Source organism: Coptis chinensis, chromosome 2 (genome assembly GCF_015680905.1).
Source record: "Coptis chinensis isolate HL-2020 chromosome 2, ASM1568090v1, whole genome shotgun sequence".
Taxonomy (NCBI): domain Eukaryota; kingdom Viridiplantae; phylum Streptophyta; class Magnoliopsida; order Ranunculales; family Ranunculaceae; genus Coptis; species Coptis chinensis.
The window spans coordinates 88554038-88577091 of NC_141457.1; the positions used below are offsets into that span (position 1 = coordinate 88554038).

The window sequence follows — 23054 nt, forward strand, 5'->3', positions numbered from 1 at the left end:
ATAAAACATTTCCCGCTTTCAAGACAAAGCCTCGCTCTTCTCCACTCTCACTCGAAGTCCACTCTATCTCTCTTTTATTTTTTTTATTGATTCCGAGGCTCGAGAGATTCCACATCGATCAACTCTTTCTTTCTTCATTTAATTAACAAAACGCCAATGGCCCAAAAGTTTACGTTTCTTTCTTCTTTCACTCTTCTTTACTTCTTTTGCCACAACAACATAAACCCAAAGTAATGATGGTGATGTTAAAGTCTTTGTTTCTACTAGTGTTGTTACCTTTGGTTGCTGTTCACGCTACCGACAGCCTTCTCTCTCCTAAAGGAGTCAACTTCGAAGGTATGAGACTGCTTAAGTTGATGGAGTTTTGCTTTACAGTAATGGGGTGGTTATATTTCGATTTATTCTTCACCGAGTTTTCTGGTTTAATAGTCATTAGGATGTTTGGGTAACTCACTGTTGTTATTGTGTTGAGTGATTGTTTGCAGTAGCAGCATTGATGTCGGTGAAGAATAAGTTGAAAGATGATGGTTTGCATGTTCTGGATGGATGGGATATTAACTCAGTAGATCCTTGTACTTGGAACATGGTAGGGTGCTCTGCTGAAGGCTTTGTCATCTCTCTGTAAGTGATTTGGTTATATGGTCAACTCCTTCTGGAATGTATATTTTTTGTTTTTGTTGATATTTGGGCATTCTTCATTTGCAGAGAAATGGCTAGTACGGGGTTATCCGGCACGCTTTCTCCAAGTATTGGAAATCTGCCTCACCTTCGGACAATGTGAGTCCTTGTTGTAGTTGCTTCCAAGGGGTTTCTATTAATCAATTGGAGTTTAGAGTACTGTTAGTTACTTCACAAGCTCCCACTTAATTTAGGGCTTGTGAATCTTTCTTGCTCTTTGTATGCTTTCATTTTGTTCTATGTCGTTATCTGCTGTTGTCTACTTTCAAATTGTTGTTCCATTGCCAACTCTCTTACGTTGTGACTCATAATGCACCGTACTACTAGCAGGTTATTGCAGAATAATTACATATCTGGCCCTGTTCCTCCAGAGATTGGGAAGCTTTCAGAGCTTCGGACTCTTGATCTCTCGGGTAACCAGTTTGTTGGTGAAATTCCCAGCTCTTTGGGATTTTTAACTCGTCTAAGCTACTTGTAAGTGTACAATTCTTTTCTTTCAACCCCCGCTTCTTGTCTCCTTTTGCTATGATCCATTGTTTATTAATACAACTGGGTTATTAATTTGCCTCCTTTTGTTTTTGTTTCTCTAATTAATCAGGCGGCTTAATAAGAACAGGCTGTCTGGTCAGATTCCAAGAGGTGTTGCTAACCTCACAGGTCTTTCATTTCTGTATGTTTTTGTTTTTTTTTTTTCTATCTCATCAGCTATGTTTTTTTTTGAGGTACTCTTTAACTATGTTATTTACCTTGTTACTTTGAAACAGGGACCTATCATTTAATAATATCAGTGGTCCTGCTCCAAGAATACTTGCAAAAGATTATAGGTGAGAATTGAACTGCGATACAAATGCTCTTCCAATTAAAGTTCCAAGGGGAGTTGTCTTTTTTCTGTGGTTAACTCGGAATATACACTTGTGTAGAGCTCTTTGTGCATATGGAAACATGTTTCATAGACAGTTTTATATAGTGTTTAATGTTACTTTAACTTTCATACTTTTTCTTTTAGGCAGAGTTGTCTGAAGCTATATGTTCACTGTAGTCTTGCAGGGAATATGTTTCTTTGCACATCATCATTGCAACAAGTTTGCATGAATACTTCAAAGCCTCTAAAAGGTAACTTATGAAACTGCCTATTTTGTTTCTGCTATAATGGTAGTTAACAGTCACGTTTGGTTGCAGATGCCAATTTATCTCGGAAATCTGGCGACCAACATAGGTGGCCGATCGCAATTGCTGTAGGTGTCATTTGCACCTTTATGATATCTGTGGCACTGATTGCTTGTTGGGTGTACTGGTCCCGATGGCGAGTCCACTCTACATCATATGGTACTTTCACTCAAATCATTTTCTTATATGTATGTAGGATGTTCATTGTGGAAAGTGAAGTTAAAAATATCTGGGCTATTAAATCGTTGAGTACTCGCCGAGTAATCGGTGAGTACTCGCTACTCGCTGCTTAGCCGACCCGACTAACAATTTAATCCTCGATCACAATCAGGCTCAAAAACTCCCCGAGTACTCGGCCGATCAGGCCCGATTAGCTGAGTAATTGTGTTCAATATTTCAACTATTTCAATGTTATACATTGAACTCGACATTTCGCCGATTCGACCAACCCTCGATTCTGTAAAGTTCTACACTTTAATTATATTTATTTTAGTTGATTGAGTGTTTTAATTGTTTATTGATTGATTAGGTTCTTAATTGGCTTCATTATGTTGGTATTTCAAAGTTAAATATATTTAATAATTATTTGTAAAAAAATATAGTGTTATGAAAAATCGTCCGATTAATCCTGATTAATCCCAGACCGATTACACCTACTCGCTACTCGCTCTTCAAACGAGTAGCGACCAAGTAGCGATTTAACTGCACAGCTGATACATCAACTAACATGTTGCAGTGCAGCAAGAGTGTGAATATGATATGGGACAATTGAAGCGGTTCTCTCTCCGTGAACTCCAGTTTGCCACCAAGAATTTTAGTCCCAAGAACATTCTAGGCCAAGGTGGATTTAGTGTGGTGTATAAAGGTTGTCTCCGGAATAAGACATTAGTGGCAGTCAAACGATTGAGGGATCCCAAATTTACTGGAGAAGTGCAGTTTCAAACAGAAGTTGAGATGATTGGCCTAGCTCTGCATAGGAACCTTTTACGATTGTATGGATTCTGCATGGCATCAAATGAGAGGCTGCTGGTCTATCCATACATGCCATATGGAAGTGTTGCCGATTGTTTAAGAGGTTTGTTTTATATCTCTTGGCTGAGTTTAAGTGTGGCTGTGAAAACTCTGTTATTGGTTTATCTTTGGTTCTCTACATGTGACTTTGAAGTCTCACATCGTCGTCTAAGGTACTAATCACAGTGAGAAAGGAATTTCCACAATGACTGCAAACCCCTCTAATATCATTTGAGAATTACATTTTTTATTAAAGTATGAGGCTGTGTTGAACATTTTTTTACTGATCAAAATTTATTTCCACTTGTAGATTCTTGTCAAGAGAAACCCTCCTTAGATTGGAACAGACGAATGTGTATCGCCCTTGGGACTGCTCGTGGGTTGTTGTACTTACATGAACAATGTAACCCCAAAATCATTCACAGGGATGTCAAAGCAGCAAACATTTTGCTCGATGAAAGCTTTGAAGCAGTGGTTGGAGATTTTGGACTTGCAAAACTTTTAGATCAGATGGATTCACATGTCACTACTGCAGTACGGGGTACTGTTGGACACATCGCCCCTGAATATCTTTCTACAGGACAGTCCTCTGAGAAAACAGATGTGTTTGGATTTGGTATACTGCTGTTAGAACTTATAACAGGACAGAAGGCGTTGGATGCTGGAAATGGTCAGATTCAAAAAGGGATGATTTTAGACTGGGTAGGTAATTATGTTGAAGTTTTGTTTTTTGTTATGCTATTCATTTGATCAGTGCAAAATTTTGTACTCCCATCTCCGGAACCTCTTTCTGGATCTCCTTCCTCGGTATAAGTTGTGCGGATATCTTTTGTGCTCACATTTTTCATGACAACCATCTTGCCTCAAGGCTCAAACAGAAGATTTACTGCCCTATGCCATCCAACAGCCAATTGTTATTTCAAATATTGTATTAAACTGGTTGATCCTACATCAGTACATCCCCAAACTTGCTTATAAACTGCTTGGAATCTTTTGCTAAATGCCCCACATAATATGTTTTATGAGGTTTTTGTGGGCATATCTTACAAGCCGAGCTCAACCAGGCCCACCCATGTTGAACTTCTTTTGCGTCAGCTCAGACTTACAGCTCAGGGTATATTTTGTCTGTTTCTGTTCTGCACTGTGTTAACCACAGCTTACTGTGTTTCTGCTTTCCTTTTTAATTTTTCTCGCAAGTATTTTTTTCCCCTTCATTTCCCCCTAGTCTCGTCTTAATTGCAAATGCTTCGTATTTGATTCGCCTGCCCATGCTTGTAAGGCATCTTGTTTGTAAACGTCTGTTAAATGTTCTCTATTCACCAATACCTTAGAGGCTTAGACTAGCCACTACATGTGTTTCTAGTCCTGTTTATCGTTACGAGTTACACTAACAGGTATTGTACAGGTCAGAACATTACATGAGGAGAAGAGGCTGGAAGTGCTAGTTGATAGGGGCCTAAATGGTTGTTTCGAGGTAGAAGAGCTGGAAAAGACAGTAGAGTTGGCTTTGCAATGCACTCAATCGCATCCCAACCAACGGCCAAAGATGTCGGAAGTTGTAAATGTCCTTGAAGGTATAGTTGGACAAGAAGGAAATGAGGAAGAACCACAAGGAGGAAGCATAGGTGAAGGGAGGGCATGCAGTTTCTCTAGAAATTATAATGAGGTCCATGAAGAGTCCTCATTCGTCATTGAAGCGATAGAGCTCTCTGGACCCAGGTGATGAGAGTTTCTCCTTAATCCATATGCAGAAGGTGAAGATCTTCTGCATCTCTTTCGCAAACCAGTGCAAGGAGATTATGTATATTCAGGGATGCAAAACCATGCCTTATTGATAAATATGATACAAGTTACCTCATTGTTGGCCAATAGATCCGATTGAGGATACTGATGTATACCAACACAAACGGAAGACACTTGAGAAATTACTAGAAATCTAAACCAAGAGCAGGAGCAGCTGTTGGGAAGTAAATCAGAAAAAGAGTGAATTCAAATGACTGTGCCACTATCAGCCCACTACTACTAATTGTGAATACATGTTTTTAAGGCTCACGAACCTATAGCTGCACAGAGAAAGAGATCTCAGAAGAAATGTTATTTTTGCTTCTTATTTCTTACTTATATCGAAAATAATGATTATAATGAATAAATACTAAGAGCTGAGGCCTGAGGCCTCTGGTCTTGCTCATATTTTTTAGGTCAATGTTATGATACTAGCAGAAAAAGGAATCCATATCTGCGACGAAGTATGAAGTTTGATGTATAACTTTGTGGGGATTAATGGGGCCACAACTTATAATGAAATCAAACCAGGATCATGCCTGCGTAATTTGACATTTGAACCGTGGACTGTCCCTAGAATCAATAAGCAAATTCCAAGTTCAAAGTAACTTTGGTGGGCAAGATTAAGCTACACCAGGTGTATATACTTACCAAAAAAGGAAAATTGGTTAGCTTAAACAACAATTGCACCTGGATTCAGTACTAGAGCACAGAGCATAGTCCCTGTTACATTTCATTTCCCACTTATACTACAAAAATCCAGTATGTTAGCATGGCAGTTAAGCCCCAAGAACGCCAAGCCACATGAAAAATGGAAACTGGGCCAAAGCCATAAAGAGTAAAGCGTAGTTCTGTTTGCTGGAATCATAACTCCTTATCTCTGCAAATAGAATTCTCTTCATGGTCTTCACCAAGAAAACCCCCATGCATAAGCACACAAACGGCATGAGAAAGTAGTACGAGTAACTCCACATGATCCTTCCCATAACAGCCACACACATCCCAGTAAAAGCATATCCAGCATATGCGACAATGTCCAACAACGGTGCTTCCCCACTCCCCAATGAATACAATGATACCTTTAGTAGCAGTACCTGCAGAAACCATCCAAGTAGTCCCTTTGTGAACTGAAGGCTCAAAGCTTCTGGGCTAAACCTGCATCAAATGAAGGAAATGAGGAACATTGGAAACGTATTCGTAAGGGGAAAAACATTGTATTGCCCTAATTATGTAGTCTTACTTTCCAATGAGGCCTAATGTGAAGCCAGCAAGGACCACATAGGTACCAAATGACATCAGGGGGATGTACAGGTCAGGGGCATTTATGTCAAAAGCTGGAGGTTTATAGGAGAGTCTGCCACCTACTGGTTCAGTTATTCTTGTCCAATGGCCCTGAATAGAAGAGTCAAAAGGATTAACAAAAGAACAAAACAAAAATCCCAAGAGAAATTTTAAAAAAAAAACAGCATTAGAGAAATTTCAAATCACTTTGTGCTTACTCGGTGTAAAAAAGGAAAAAGGATAACTTTTAGCTTGTTCCTCACGTATTGTCCATTCACTTGGAAGTAGTACTGAGGATCAGAGAAGTAGTTGCTTACCTGATCAAAGGATAAAAGAAGAATTAGTATATCTTACTCAGTTGTATATCCACTCTGGAAATATTTTATCATCAAGATACATACATTGCTTTGCACATACTCAGTGCTCGAACCAAGAATTCTCTCTCCATATGCACCCAATCCATCGCGGATGATTCCAGCCCCAGAAAATGCATTCTTCAAGGGGTCAGGCTGATGATATATTGAGGGCCTCACACCTTGCTGATATACTGGGGGCCCCACACCTTGCTGATATATTGGGGGCTGCCTGCCAAGATTCTCATACATTGCTGTAACTGGAAAGAGCAAAGAAATCGATTAGCTAATTAGACAGGATGTAAGAAGTAAGATTGGTATTATGAACACTAAAACAGAATAACAGCCCTAGTTACATTGAGTAATCAGTAATTAACAGTAATGCAGATCAAATAAATTAAAGAAACTGGTAAAAGAAAAAGAAAAGAAATCTCTAATTTTTATAACCGTTTCTAGGGTTTCGATGTGTAAGTGTGAGAGAGAGAAAAAATAATGCGGGAAAAAACCGGAGTGCTCGCTGATGTGAGAAATATTATAGAGAATTAGAGAGACAGAAGAGCAGTTATATGATTTAGTAGTTTGTAGACCCGTGCATACGCACCGGTATTTTAAAAACTTGCTCAACCATCGTAACTATATATGAATGGGATAGATTCCGTTTACAACACTTTTTATATAATACCCCCACCCAACTTTTCAAGATGTTATAAAGGCTAATTTTTTGTGGATAAAATGTTCTCACTATGGATATGACCTCCATAAAAAATTGGATCCTTTGAACATTTCTAAGTTTGTCAAAAATGAGTTACAAAATCGATATTTCTGAACCGTTGATAAAAATTCATAGGTTGAGAGCAATTTTTATCATGGTTAGGAGTTTTCAAATGAGTTGAATTTTTGTGGAAATGATCTCCATGGTGTGAAGATCATATCTACAAAGAATCAAGGCTTATTTCATATTTTCAAGAGATATTGTATAAAATGTTGTATAAAAAGTGTTGTAAACGTACGAAACCTACCCCTATATATATAAAACAAATGGTGATTCATGTTTTCGTCGGTAACTCGTTTTAATTTGTCAACAAATTATTTTAATTAAGTTTTAAAAACCTGTTTTTTAACTGGGGGAGAGATACCGTTTTAATAAGAGAATGATTCATGTTTTAATCAGAAGTGCTAGAATTTATTTTTTCTAATAGATGAAGAATTTCTGTTTTAATAGGAGAATGATTCCTGTTTTAATTAGAAGTGCCTAAATAAAAAAAAATTCAATAGGAGAGAAGATTATTTACCTGTGAAGAGGATACACCACACCACACAACTCGATTAAAGATCACGTAGAAAAGAGTTTTTATGCTACTATTTGAGTTTTGGTTCTAAAAGGAAAGGATATTCCCATTTGAAGTTGGATTCTAAAACGGAAAGAGTTTCCTGTTTTAAGTTAACTATTAAGTTGATGACGTGGAATTTTGTGGGAGCTTGAAAAATACTCTTGTGGGAGCTTTAATATTAAAACACATTTTCTATTATGCTATATATATTTAATAGACCTTTACACGTAAAAACCATATTTTATATTATAATGTATGAGTTTGATTATTTTAAATGTAATATAATACTAAATTTTATATATTAAAATCATAATAATCGGTTCCGATTTCGGTTCGGGTACCCACAAGTTTTTTATTATTTGGTTGAATTGGTTATACGGTTTCGGTTATTTATCGGTTCGGTTCTTAATGACCCATTTTATTTTAAATGGGTCTAACTTTTTAAGACCTAGAACCGGAACTGGTACCCCCTACTGTTGACATTACCGTGTGCCATTACGATTTTAGTTGGTTTAGGATTCGGATTTCTAGTTCGAATGCATAACAAAGATGCAGTTAGTGTTTGCCTATAAATATAGGGTGCGTATGTACAAGTGTAAAATTCAATTACCAAGTGTTACATTGCATATATTGGCTTGTTGTTTTCTCTTGTTATCAACTTTCATAAACTTTTCCTTACAAAGAAGAGTCGAAGAAGCTAGTTGAAGGTGATCATGGAAGAAGTACCACGTGGGGTTAAATTTGCTCCAACAGATGAAGAGCTTATCACGTATTTTCTTCCTAGGTTAGTCACTGGCCGGGGAAAGTCTTCCGTCGTGCTATAACATCATGGTATGCGAGATTTATGGAAGCAAAGCATATGAACCCTGGCAATTGTTTGAGGGGAGTAGGACGAGTGAAGTTTATGTTTATACGACGATTCAAAAGAAATACGATAGTCGGAAAAAGAATGAAAGAATGGTCAAAAGTGGAGAGTGGACATGGAGGATCTCACAAAACAAACCGGTATTTGATCAAAAGAAGAGAACTATTGGATACAAGAAGTTTCTGAATTTTGTAGAGTCGAAGAACAAAGGGACCGCTAAGAGTCCCTATATGATGGATGAGTTTGTGATGAAGGATCACGAAGACCACACTCTCTGTAGAATCAGAAGGAAGGACTCAAAAGATGATTTTAACTCAAAAAAGCATAAATTGAGCTTGGCTTTAACTTTCCACCACATTGTGAAGTCGACCAACACCCACCATTAGCGTCAACATCCGTCCAACACGTAACAAATAGAGTGGCAGCGTCTCAAGTAAGTTTTAGATTTTTTTTTATTTTAATTATTATTTATGTTTGTTAGTTTATATCAGTAATTAGTTTGAATTTGTTGGATTGCGTTAATAAAATTTGAGTTGAAATTATATCGTGTTGAATAGTTTGTTGTATTGCGTGTAAAATAAATGTAGGCAATACACCTATGGAAAGTATGTTGCACACTTTCAAATGTCGTGTCATGGTGACATTGTTTGAGATCAAAGATAGACCTTAACTTTGTCACGATTACTAACATTATAGCTGCCACACCATTTGGGAGGTTGTTAGATTCAAATTTGGGGCAAAATGATCAAACATTGTTGTTTGGGATGGTTGAGCGGTGGTGGCAATCTACCCACATGTTCCATTTCCCATGGGGTGAGCTTAGGATTACCCTTCTTGATTCCGCCATGCTCACGGGTATCCCTATTGGTTATGGAGATGTCGTACCTTTTGATGAAAATTTGGAGGCTTTTAGTACTGCAATGAGTTTCTTTGAAGGTTTTGATATTGTAGAAGATAATGAAGATGACGTGTTCTTTAGATTATCAGCTGAGCACTTTAAGGGAGGAGGTATAAATATGAGTTGGTTTACTTTGAGATACTTAAATAGGCTAAAGGAGAAGCCGAGGGACTATCACATTGGCGTTGAGTCGATCGAAGAATATGTACGTGCAATGCCTTCCTCTTTTACTTTATTGTTGCGGTACCATTTGGATGTGGGGTCGATCGGGTGGATGGGCGCTGTCTTATACGTAGATCGAGAGGATGTGGGGTTATGACTCGGGACAATCGATTTTGGTGTACTTTTACCATTGGCTAGACCTCGCAGTTGAGACTAAAGCCGTTAAAGGCAATTTGTGCGACTTTGTTTGGATTATACCGGTAAGTCTTATTTATTAAGTTTTTGTTTCATCTTGATCATTTATTTATCTAGTTAGTTATTGATGTTGGCGTATTTATATTTATGTTGATATTGTATTTTATTTATTGATTCAGTATTGGTGGTATGAATATTTTCACGTAATGCATCCTGTGTTGAAGTCATTGCAACAAAATGAGACTCATGACCTAATTCCACGTCTTCAAGTATGGGGGTTTCATCGTAGGCAGAGGGGGTATGATGATCTATCTCATAATCTTCATAACACTCGTCAACATATTGAGTGTTTAGGAGCTACACGAATTGAGTGGCAACCCTGAGCCTCTTCCTTCCTTCATCTTTCAGACCCTTTATGAGGATATTCCAGATGTTCCAAAGAACACTGAGAACCGTAGATTGTTATATATATATATATATATCATAGAGCAAGGTTTTTTTCTCAGTGACGAGTGATACTTGTAGGGTCAGTAACTGCATGGTACTTGTCAACTTCTATTTTTCGGTAGGCAACTCTCCAATTGGATACTGTTTTTTTTTTTTTTTTTTGATAAGAAGATATTGTTGATTTGAATTAAATTACGAGCAGTTGCATATCTCGGCACAAATCAACCTTGTCTAGTTATGAAGTCCACAAATGGTTTTTTTTTTCTTTCTTGTTTTTGAAATGGAAATTTCAGTGATAAAAGTAAGAGTTTTACAAATAATTAGGACAAGCTGCGCTGCAAGTCCTTTCTTTATAGCAAATATTATCCTTCTAAATACAAACTCGTTAGAGCCAGCTGTCATTATGTTATAGTTCAAACTTTCTAAAGTCTCTTGAGGAGCTCAACAGACGGTTGTGCCAAGAACCCAAAAGTGTCGAAACTGAACATAATAAAACAATGTTGGTTACAAGCTTCCTCATGCTTCTCCATCTTCCATGTCACTGCTCTCTTAGCTACTTCACCCACCTCAAAGTCACCATTCCTCATCCCTACCAACGGTGAGACTCCAGTTACATCAACACATGCATGTTTTCTCTAAGATTAACTGTAAATCAAGACATCCGCAAGTCAAAGTGTCGATTTGCCCTCATTTTTAAGAGGAGTCTATTTCTTTATTTGTACCCCAATCCTCCAAAATGCATCACATAAAATGTCTTTAACATGATCATGTCAGTATTTAAAATATGGAAATTATCTACAATGTGCTAGGTGATCCCAAAGGCATCTAGTTTACTCTTTTTGTATATAGGGCAAAGACTACCATCAGAGTATAGAGAGATCATAAGACAGTACTGGAGAATGGTGATAAATGCACTTTTGTACGTTTTTAAGAATTGAATCTCAATACACACTCGAGTACATTTTTTAAAAGAACTCACTCACGTGCACGTTGAAATATAATTGGAGTGAGGGTTTCGTTCCAAACCAAAAAGCTAGAACTCTAGTTAACAACCAAGTGAAGATTTCTCTAAGAGGAGATTTTGTGAGTAAGATTTTACAAATATTTTAACACTATTTTCCAAAGTGACTTAAATTGCAAGGTACTCAACTTTGATTATACTAAACATAAGAAACATAAGAAAAGAAAACTCTACTAATTACTTAATATTGCAATACTCAACTTAGAAATGACTTTTATTAATAACTTAGACTTAAAAACATATTATCTAATTTAACAAAACCAAAGCAAAAATACAAAGGTGGAAACTTTTAAACTCCGACTAAAAACTACCTATGAAGCAAAAGTTGTGTCTTGCCCATCAAGCCTCCTTTTTATAGCAAATGAGAGTGCATTTTTTTCCTTTCCTTCATGTGAACTTCAACACCCAACTGCATATTTAATTACCACTCAAGACTTTTTATTATTTGATTACTTAATTTCCACCTAATGAAGACTTTATGCACCTAATTATTCTTGCCCACCAAATAAGACTTTGTGCCAAAGTTATGCACAATAGTCTTTCATGCAAGTTTACGGGTGCTGAAGCTTGACGCGAAAGCCTGGTCACCAATTTCAGTGGGTCCCTCATGCTTTGACCATTGGTGGATCCAAAAGTTGACTTTTTACAAAGTCCCGCCTATGTGTAGAGCTCGTCACACTGATCATTCTGATGGTTAAATTGCTGCCATTGGAGTCTAGGTCTTGCAAATACAGGCTTCGGAAATTTGACATTTTTTCGACACTTTGATCTTGTTCTGACTTGGAACGGTCCTATTTGATTCCTTGGCTTTAGTTGGGCTTCATTTGGCTTCACGTGGGATAAATCGGAATGCTTAATGTAGACACACTATTTCGTGCTTAAATACTGGCTTTTATCCTTATTTTCACGTTGATTGCTCAAACCTGTAAAAGCACGAAAATGCAATTAATTCATAATTATTAAACACATATATAATTAACCAAAATGCTATGTCTCTACCGGGTTTTATATTACAGTTTTTGGTGCTTATCAAATGGCACGATACTCCACCTGTGGCATACGTTGTCCAAGTCCCTCTATCGGAATAATAAATAGAAAATCTTTTGCATGTTCCGACTGTAAGCACCCAATGATTGTTTTATGACGAGCAGATAACTTAAATTCTATCTTAAGACCAACAACAATCTTACCATTGAAAACTTCCGCCGAAACTTTTTTGAGTTTTGAGGGGACGATAACATTTACAGCTAGAGAATTAAGGTCTAAATTGGGTAGACGAAGGAGACGCAATGCACTGCTAGCATCATTAAGATTATCACCCATCCACACCGGGCCACAACTCCTAAAAATGTGGCTCTGAAGTTCAAAAGTCTGAAAACGAGAGACAACAAAAGCAAATGCTGAGACATTAGTGACACAATAAATACCTAACCCACAAAGACATAATGGAAGTGTCGCTAAACGTCATTGTAAATAACCGAAGCAAGGACCATCGGAAACTATAATACCCTGAAGAACATAACGGAGATGCTGATAAAAAGTCATAGATTTTTTTTTTATTTTTTTAATTGTTGTCTAATGTTCGTATTTTCACTCCAAAATTGGTTTTTTTTTTTTTTTTTTTTTTTTTTTTTTTTTTTTTTTTTTTTTTTTTTTTTTTGAAACACACTTTATTAATAGACTAGAAAGTAGACCCGTGCATACGCACTGACTCTATTAAAAACTTGCTAAACAATCGTAACTATATATATATATATATATATATATATATATATATATTTTTTAACAAATTGTGATTCATGTTTTCATCGTTAACTCGTTCTAATTTCATAACAAATTGTTTTAATTAAGTCTTAAAAACCCGTTTTAATTTCTCAACAAATTGTTTTAATTAAGTTTTAAAAATCTGTTTTTTAATTGGGAGAGAGATCCCGACCCGTTTTAATTTAAAAGTGTAATTCCCGTTTTTAATAGGAAAAGAATTCTCGTTTTAATTAGAAGTGTTAGATTTTTCTTTTTCAATAGGGGAGGAATTCCATTATAGTAGGAGAGGAATTCCCGTTTTAATAACAGTTGATGGTGTGGAATTTTAAGAGCGCTAGAAAAATACCCGTTTTAATTTTCTAACAAATTGTTTTAAATTAAGTTTTAAAAACCCATTTTTTCAATTGGGAGAGAGATTCTGTTTTAATAGGAGAATGATTACCATTTTAATTAAATACGATAGGTTTTTGCTTAATTTTCAATAGGAGAGGAATTCTCATTTTAATAGGAGAAGGATTTCCGCTTTAATTAAAAGTGTTATAATTTGTTTTAATAGGAGAAGAATTCTCGTTATAATAGAAGAGAAATTTCCGTTTTTCAAATAGGAGAGAAATTCTCGTTTTAATAGGAGATGATGTGGAATTTTAATAGAGCTCGAAAAATATCTCTTGTAGGAGATTTAATATTAAGACTAGCTTGTAGGCCCGTGCATACGCACCGATACTTTTGAAAACATTTAGATTTTTTTTTAGAAAAATAGGACTATTGTTTTAGTCGCTAACCCGTTTTAATCTTATAACAAATTATTTTTAATTAAGTTTTAAAAACCCGTTTTTTCAATTGAGAGAGAGATTCTATTTTAATAGGAGGAGGATTCTTGCTTTAATTAGAAGTGCTAAAATTGGTTTTAATAGGAGAATAATTTCCGTTATAATAGGAGAGGAATTCCCATTATAAAAAAGAATTTTCGCTTTTCAAATAGGAGAGAAATTTATGTTTTAATAGGAGATAACGTGGAATTTTAATAGAGCTCGAAAAATACCTCTGTGGGAGCTTTAATATTAAGACTAGCTTGTAGGCCCGTGCATACGCACCGGCTCTTTTGAAAATATTTAAATTTTTTTTAGAAAATTGGGACTACCGTTTTAGTCGCTAACCTATTTTAATTTTCTAACAAATTGTTTTAATTAAGTTTTAAAAACCCATTTTTTTTTCAATTGGGAGAGAGATCATGTTTTAATAGGAGAATAATTCCCGTTTTAATTAGATATGCTAGATTTTCCTTTTTCAATAGGGAAGAAATTCCCATTTTAATAGGAGAGAAATTCCCGTTATAATAGGAGAGAAATTCTCGTTTTAATAGGAGATGACGTTGAATTTTAATAGAACTTGAAAAATACCCCTTGTGGGAGCTTTAATATTAAGACTAAAAAGTAGACCCGTGCATACACATCGGCTCTTTTAAAAACTTGTTCAATAATTGTAACTATACACATAGAAATTTTCTAACAAATCGTGATTTATGTTTTCGTCGCTAACCCATTTTAATTTCCTAACAAATTGTTTTAATCAAGTCTTTAAAACCCGTTTTAATTTCTCAACAAATTGTTTTAATTAAGTTTTAAAAACTTGTTTTAATTTAGAAGTGTGATTCCCGTTTTTAATATGAGAAGGTTTCCCATTTTAATTAGAAAGGATATATTTTCTTTTTTCAATAGGAGATGAATTCCCATTTTAATATGAGCTGATAATGTGGAATTTTAAGAGGGCTAGAAAAATACTCCTTGTGGCTATTTTAATTTCTCAACAAATTATTTTAATTAAGTTTTAAAAACCCATTTTTTAATTAGAGGAGGGATCCCGTTTTAATTAGAAGTGCTAGATTTTTCGTTTTCAATAGGAGATAAATTCTTATTATAATAGGAGAATAATTCCCGTTTTTTAATTGGAGGAGGGATCTCGTTTGAATTTAAAAGTGTGATTACCATTTTTAATAGGAGTAGGATTTCCGTTTTAATTAGAAGTGTTATATTTTTCTTTTTTAATAGGAGAGGAATTCCCATTATAATAGGAAAATGATTCCCGTTTTAATTAGAAGTGCTATAATTTTTCTTTTGAATAAGAGAGGAATTTCCGTTTTAATAGGAGTCGATAACGTGGAATTTTAAGAGAGCTAGAAAAAATACCCCTTGTGGGAGCTAGTTTTAAAAACTCATTTTAATTTAGAAGTGTGATTCCCATTTTTAATATGAGAATGTTTCCCGTTTTAATTAGAAGGGCTATATTTTTCTTTTTCAATAGGAGAGGAATTCCCGTTTTAATAGGAGTTGATGATGTGAAATTTTAAGAGGGCCGGCTAGAAAAATACTCCTTGTGGCCGTTTTAATTTCTCAACAAATTATTTTAATTAAATTTAAAAAACCCGTTTTTAATTAGAGGAGGGATCCCATTTTAATTTAGAAGCTAAGTGTGATTCCCATTTTAATTAGAAGTGCTAGATTTTTCTTTTTCAATAGGAGATGAATTCTTATTATAATAGGACAATGATTCCCGTTTTTTAATTGGAGGAGGGATCCCGTTTTAATTTAAAAGTGTAATTCCCATTTTTAATAGGAGTAGGATTCATGTTTTAATTAGAAGTGTTATATTTTTCTTTTTTAATAGGAGAGGAATTCCTATTATAATAGGAGAATGATTTCCGTTTTAATTAGAAGTGCTATAATTTTTCTTTTCAATAAGAGAGGAATTCCCGTTTTAATAGGAGTTGATGACGTGGAATTTTAATAGAGCTCAAAAAATACTTTTGTGGGAGCTTTAATAATAAAATATAGATATAGATATAGACTAGCTAGGAGCTTATTTATTTCAACCATGGTTAAAGCTATTAAGCTGCGTACATCATAGTACAAAATATCACGATATATCACGGTATTTGTCGATATCTATTGAGATTTCAGAAAAAGATATATAAATATCACGATATGTTCAGAAATATATACAACTGCAAATATCGGCAATATTTCGACGATATTTGTGATATTTGGAGATATTTGACGATATTTTGTGTATGTAACAATTTTATTTAATATTTACCATTATATTTTAAATAAATATAAATAATGTATCATGATATATCAAGAAATATCCACAATATCTATGATATTTGTCAATATTTTGGTTATATCTACAATATTTGCATATTAAACAATGTCAAATATCTCCAAAGAAAAGGATATATCCACGATACATATCGAGAAATTGAGTATCGATAAATACCCATATCTTGATATTTTGTACTATGATATACATAACAAGTATGCAAACCATGTTGCGCATTGGTTTTTTTTTTTAAAGTCTTAAAGTCTTAAAACCCGTCTCTCGAGTTCATAGTTAACATGATTTTTTTGGATTCTAATTGTAATTGGTAATTGTAATTATATAGGAAAGGCTCATCTATTTTTTTTAATACGGAATAATTATGTTATTAATAATTGGAAATAATTATATAATTTAAGTGATATTAGGGAGGCTTTTCTAAATTATTAATTAATAGGGAGTTTGTTATAATTTTTGTGAGGAGGTGTTTCAAAATTAAGCAACTATGGGGATTACAAATTGCCTACTCGACAGTGGAGAGGGGTTCCTAAATACCCGGCTATCATATAGTGTAGAGATAGCAAGAAAAGCTACAAACCACTTCATTCATGTATTGGCCCCGAGGGATTCTCCATAATTGTTTTTCTTTGCTTGCTTGGATTTGACAGAAAACCTCTAATGATTGGTTTAACCTTTTCAGTAGTCTTTATAATGCCCAAAAACATAAGCCTATGTAGCACCACCATCCCTAACAAAACAGAAAGATCAACCCATTTAGAGTACCCCATCTGCATTTGCCACACATCTCTCAAAATTTCTTGACCACTGATGGTAGGAGCCCCTCCTATTTGGCTGCTAGGAAAAGTTTGACCTTCAAACTCATTCTTGTAGAATCCTTGATTCGCGTATTTATGGAATGCAATGTAGTACATTGGGTATTTCCAAAATGGATTGGGGAGGTCATTTGGCAATCGAAAAAAGCCCCCATTTAACATCATAACGCCTTGAATTCCAGCTCCTGTAATAATACCCATGAGGAAGTCTGGCACGATGCTTGCAACGATCATCATTAAGCTCTCAACCAACATCATACATGCCAATAGTAATAGAGCAAAGTACACAAAATGATCGATTCCCCTTTGAAGGCCAACAAGGAAATAAGCTATAGCTCCAGGAGCTATAGAAATTAGGAGCAAGTAGGGAATAGAAGAAAATGTATTGCCAAAGACGAAAGCAGCAACGCCATAGTGTCCATTTAATCTTTCGTGTCCGAAGATCTGATTTCAACAGAGAAAAATGCCACATAAGAACTTTTGTACATAAGTATTTGATCATACCAACCGCCAGGTATAATATTTTATATCAACATGTTTAGAAGTTTGTAATTAGTTTTAATCTACGGCAGCTATACATGCCTTTGGAGGTTCTCAAATTCTATGGTGGATGCAACAAAGATGGGACATATGTAAGGGAAATTTGATTTACAGAAAGCTGACTCCAACTTGGGGAAGAAGCTAATTTCATAGAAGATCAAGGTTGCTAAACATTCAGTGAGTTTACAAAACAAGGAGCGCATAATGTTCTTGCCCCCATGGATCACCCAAATGGGAGGTCCCTGAGCAAGTATATTATAGGTTTGATTAGCTTCTTATAATATTTATATACATGATATTGTAGAATTTAACACCTAAATAAATAGACAAGACACAATAATTTATAGTGATTTGGTGTCAATGCAGCGACCTACGTCCACGGGAGAAGAAAGGTTTTTTATTTTGCTTGAGATAATAGGAGTTTAGGTTACATAGAGTTTATATAGCACAACATGAGTGCATATTCGTGTTTATATGTTTCTATAAAGGATTGGAGACTTTTCTTTATAGAAAACATAAGAATCTGATAAATCTCTGCAAACACCGACTAGGGCGCACCTGCGCTCCAACTAGCCTTGGTCAAGGCGCGACTGCGCCCTTGCCTTTCTTCTCCCACACTCCCCCTCAAGTTGGTGCGAAGATATCCAAATAACCCAACTTGGAGAGAATATCATGGAACTTGGAAGCCGGAAGTCCCTTGGTAAAATGTTGCGCAAGTTTGTTGGTCACTTCGAACAAAGGAGGTAGTGACAATGTTGGACTGTACTTTTTCATGCACAAAGTGACAGTCAATTTCGATATGCTTAGTTCTCTCATGAAACACTGGATTTGCCGCAATGTGCATAGCAGCTTGATTATCACAGTAAAGTGTAGTTGACATATGCAACCAAAAACACAAATCCTTTAGAAGAGTGCGAAACTATATGATTTCACTGGTAGTGGAAGCCATAGCCCTGTACTCAGCTTCTGCACTAGAACGAGCCACTACATTCTGTTTCTTGCTCTTCCAATTGACTAAATTACCTCCCACAAAGGTACAATAACCGGAAGTAGACCTCCGATCAACTGGACATCCTGCTCAATCGGCATCTGTGTACGCAGTAATAGATGTATGCCCATTTTTCCGCATCCAAATACCTCTGCCTGGTGACCCTTTCAGATACTGCAGTATTCTAGAAACTGCATTCATATGTGGAGTCCTTGGAGCATGCATAAAACGACTAACCAAGCTCACTGCATAAGAAATATCTGGTTGGGTAATAGTTAAATATATTAGTTTACCAACTAATCACCGATATCTTGACCAATGTCGATTAAGAAGATCACCGATGTTGTCCAACTTGGCTCCACTATCGGTTGAGAATCGATGGTTTTACCCCCAGCTTTCCTGCTTCACTCAAAATATCCAACACATACTTTCTTTGATTAAAAAATATACCTTTTTATGAATAAGCAATTTCGATCCCAAGAAAGTACTTCATAATACCCAGATCCTTGATGGCAAACTTCTTGTGCAGTAACTCCTTGAGCTTAGAAATCTCGATAAGGTCATCACCTGTGATAACTATATCATCAACATAAATAAGAACTATAACCAAGCCTGTCCTGCTAGATTTAACAAATAAAGAAGGATCAGCATCACTTCGCTTAAGACCAGTCATAGCTAGAATAGAACTGAGCTTGACATACCACGCTCGTGGAGATTGTTTAAGTCCATAGATAGTCTTTTTTAACTTGTATACTAATCCGACCTTAGTCTCCTTTGGATGTCCAGGTGGGATGCTCATATACACTTCTTCTTTAAGATCTCCGTGTAAGAATGCATTTTTCACATCCATCTGAAATAATTTCCAGTCTTGATTCACAGCTAGAGATACAAGAACTCTAAACGTATTCATCTTTGCAACTGGTGCAAAGGTCTCTGATAAGCACCCAAAAGTGTATTATGAAACCCCATTGAGACATATAAATTTGGTTAATTATGTGTTTAATAATCATGAAATAAATATGTTTTCATACTTTTGCGGTATTTGCAAAGAAACATGGAAATATTGGTTAAACCTGAAATAAAGCACGAGGAACGGTGTATATACGAATTCTCCCAAATCCACACAGAAGCATCAAACTTCCAAAGCTCCTACCTCTCGAACCAGGACTCCGAATGCGACAAGAGAGTCGCTCGCATAATCGTATGCGATGAACTCTACGCATAGGCGAGAAGTTGTAACACTGCCCAAAATACCGGACCGCCACTGGACTGCACATGGACCCACTATGCGGGGCCACAAGATTGGATGAGTCATCAATCATGGAGCATGTCAAGACAAAGATAACAAATTATTGGTGCAAAGTTGACACCTTGCATGTAATAAATTAGATTAGGTGTTAATAGTGAAAAAAAAGGCAAGATGTCACTTTGTTTTAATGTGGTGGATAAAAATTCATTAATGTGGTTTGATAATTCACGTGGGAGGAAATGAGATTTCTCTCAAATGGAGAAGAAATTAGACAAGGGTGGGGGACACCCCATTTACTCCCTTGACTTATTTTCCTCACATGACATTATTTTAGTTCCTTAGTGAAAGAAATGTAAAGTTAGTTTTTAGTTTTTATTAAAAAGCTTGTAATAGTTTTAATGAAGGAACACTTGTTTCTTCTAGAAAATAAATAGAAGTGAGTTTGATTGTTCATCTTTCTTCTCTCTCTCTCTCTCTCTCTCTCTCTCTCTCTCTTTTTGTGTTTTTTCTTAGTTTATAAATCCTTGTCCCAAGGATCATGAGCTAACTTCCCTTTTGGGGAGTTAATCCAACTCATGTGAGGGTAAACCAATTGTTGTTGGTTTGGTAGGTTTAGGAAGAACAACTAACTCTACATCCTATCCCAAAATGGTAGTTGGTGTAGAGTTTAGTTAGGAATCAAGCAATGAGCTTAGAGATAAGTCATTGTTTGGTTTCACTTGCTAGCATGTATGAGCTCTTTAGTGAGCCATGCATGCTAGGGATAAATCTATTTTTCCGTTAGGGACTTGTCTATGAGTCTAGGAAGAATCAAAACTTTTTTCAAATCAACACTAATGATAGTTTCACATGAGGAGGATTAACTCTCCACCTTCTCTTTCAAATCTCTCTTTCGGTATTAAGTGAATGTTTTCAACGTTAATGTTTTCTTAATGTTTATGTAGGAATGAAAAATCTAGCATTTATATTATGACCTTACTCCTTAGTTTTCCTTTATTGTAAATTCCAATTTGTAGTTGTTCTAAGCTTTAGTTTAGTTCGAATCTTTATTCCAACTCTACAAAACGAAGATTGTGAGTAAGGAACCTTGATTGCTTTTGCACCAATTTAGAGAGTTCAAAACTCTAAGTAGTAGTAAAGAGCATATATCAAATGGCGCCGCTGCTGTTCTAAAGCCATAGAACTTGTGCTAAAAATCGGAAGTTGCATCAAGGGGGAACCCCCATTCTCTTCATTCCTTTCCTTGTCGTTCGTTGCGTTTTTTTAGTTCAAATTTGAATTTTAACATTGCAATAGACCTGTTCGATAAAAAAAAATTCATTCCACTTGCAGGTACCCAAAGTTAGGACTGGGAAACAACTCTTCAGAAGATTATAAGACTTCCATAAAAAATTGAGCTCACTGTGGATTACTTGACACGCGTGCGCGGTGGTGTAGTCATGTAGTCAGCGAGGTGTGACCAGCGTCCTTGAAAGTGATTTTTCTTTGTTGCTGCTCCTGTTTAACCACCAGCATCTCCAGATCTACCTTGATCCATTTCCAGGCCTAAATATCTGGTCCTGTACCTGAAAAATTCGATAATCCTTTGGGATTAATCGCGTCGACGAATTGAAACGTTTGTTTCAAGGGCGAAAACGCGGGAAGCTACAGGTTCCAATTTTTAGTATTATTGTAATATATATTTTTTTTATGTTTTTTCTACATGTATGCCATGTATATAGTATTAGGAAATATTTATGGATTATTATTTACGTTTTAACCTAGAATTATGCATGAATCAAGTTCGTATACCGGTAAATATTTATATACGATTACACGGACATGAATTGCATATGAATGTATATTTACATATTAATGGTACTGTATTGCATGAGTATATGTCTTTTTACATATAAATGTTTCTTGTTACATGTTTGATATTTCTCTACGTATACGTACACGGTTTTGTCTAATAAGTCGATTTTGTCAAGAAAGAGGAGAACATTCCAACGAGAGTTAAAATCTGAGTTGGGTAAGTTGTTTCTAAACCCTACGGGGTAAAGCTGCTCTCTATAGGACATTCTCAATCTCAATGAGTATTGTCGAAATCGATTTATTATGCAATACAAGAGTCGTATTTTAGTTTAGGTATAATACTTTGCATGTTTAGTTTTGTCGTCTATTCTGCGTATGTATACTGTATTCGTATGCTAATGTATGTAGATACGCATGATGAGTGATTCAAATTAAGCACATTCTTGTTGATATCGTTTACGTAATATCGATTTACAAATTAAGCGCATATATCATTATTCTTGATGTATATTTGCCTGTACGTATGGAAATATTTATCGATGACACAAGCTTACCTATTCGTATAGCTGTACGTATGAGTAGAGTATCTTCACATGCTACTGCACTTAGTATTGTATGAGTAGATCGTATTTGCATGTTTGTATTTTAACCCTTGCATAAATCTTAAAAAAAAAAAACAAAACAAAAATTAAATTAAATTAAATTAAAATTAATACCACCTTTGCATAAATTTTAATTCCATAAATCTTAAATCATATTCCAATGGTGTCTAGGAAACTTGAAAGATTGAGGTTACTTAATTAGAACCGTGCTTGCACGGAAAGCCTCCCTCATATCTCTCTTGTGACCTGGCTGTTGGTTTATGCACACGTATTCCTAGCTTCCCTGCTACGTTAGCAGCAGCTTAGGCATATGTTGTTCAACCCTAATGCTTAAGATAATAATAAAATTCGAGTCCTCCTAATTCCTTCTGTAAGTAAGATCTAATTTTATGCTTGCATGAGATTAAGGTCTGGTTCCACTAAAGAAATTGAACATACCTATCGTCGAAAAAAATACGATAAGCAATTGCGTAAGTTCTCACATAAAAATTGTTCTTTATCTGCTAATTACCTTCATCACAATCCTTCGTCGCCATCAACTTCTGTCATTATGGCCGACGATCCTCCACCAGCAGAGAAGCCCCTCTCGGACTTCTATACTGCATTACAGGAAGGACCTTCTTCCTGCATCAAACTTGAGGACATTGTTGGTGATTTTCGTATCCCACCAAACGTTTTCAGTTTGTGTAAAAACTCAAATTCTTGTTAAGGGTATTTTTGTAAATTTCATAATAAATCTAGGGTCATTTATGTAAATTGGTCGTCGGGGTTATATTTCAAACGTACGTAACTTACTGGAACTTAACTCCGACTCCTAAGTCACGTTAGGTAAGCGACCATATACGAAAATTTGACCAAAAATGGCGGTTAGCGGTTTTCTGCGTTCGAAGCTGGCACGAGTAACAGCTTACACGCATGAGTGGGTTATTGTTATAGCCTGCGGTGAGATAGAATATAGAAGATTAAATTTAGCGGGATGGGCCGGAAAAATGATTAC

The 23054-nt window shown here is 35.7% G+C and overlaps 2 protein-coding genes and 1 pseudogene across 6 annotated transcripts; 1 reads left to right on the plus strand and 2 right to left on the minus strand.

The window, feature by feature from the left end:
- The first annotated feature begins 98 nt into the window (after positions 1–98).
- Positions 99–5059, plus strand: LOC147518684 (Leucine-rich repeat protein kinase family protein). Of its 4 annotated transcripts, none has more exons than XM_086590466.1 (11): positions 99–336; positions 486–621; positions 706–777; positions 1009–1152; positions 1277–1348; positions 1443–1502; positions 1685–1791; positions 1858–2004; positions 2582–2920; positions 3167–3558; positions 4262–5059. In XM_086590466.1, the coding sequence occupies exons 1-11, from the start codon at positions 234–236 to the stop codon at positions 4577–4579; spliced, it is 1890 nt and encodes a 629-aa protein (XP_086446592.1). In that variant the 5' UTR covers positions 99–233; the 3' UTR covers positions 4580–5059. The 4 variants fall into 4 exon arrangements, with proteins under 4 accessions (XP_086446592.1, XP_086446595.1, XP_086446593.1 ...); XM_086590469.1 differs by having other exon boundaries at positions 4267–5059; XM_086590467.1 differs by having other exon boundaries at positions 1718–1791.
- Positions 5060–5227: 168 nt separating this feature from the next.
- On the minus strand, positions 5228–6879 carry LOC147518685 (uncharacterized). 2 transcript variants are annotated; one of them, XM_086590470.1, is made up of 5 exons: positions 6720–6879; positions 6321–6532; positions 6138–6236; positions 5879–6030; positions 5228–5793 (listed from the first exon to the last, which is right to left on the minus strand). In XM_086590470.1, exons 2-5 carry the CDS (start codon positions 6522–6524, stop codon positions 5418–5420), a joined length of 831 nt encoding a protein of 276 aa, XP_086446596.1. In that variant the 5' UTR covers positions 6525–6532; positions 6720–6879; the 3' UTR covers positions 5228–5417. The 2 variants fall into 2 exon arrangements, with proteins under 2 accessions (XP_086446596.1, XP_086446598.1); XM_086590472.1 differs by having other exon boundaries at positions 6321–6826.
- A 9774-nt stretch (positions 6880–16653) lies between these two features.
- Positions 16654–23054, minus strand: part of LOC147518686 (ABC transporter G family member 1-like) — a 37235-nt pseudogene continuing 30834 nt past the window's right edge.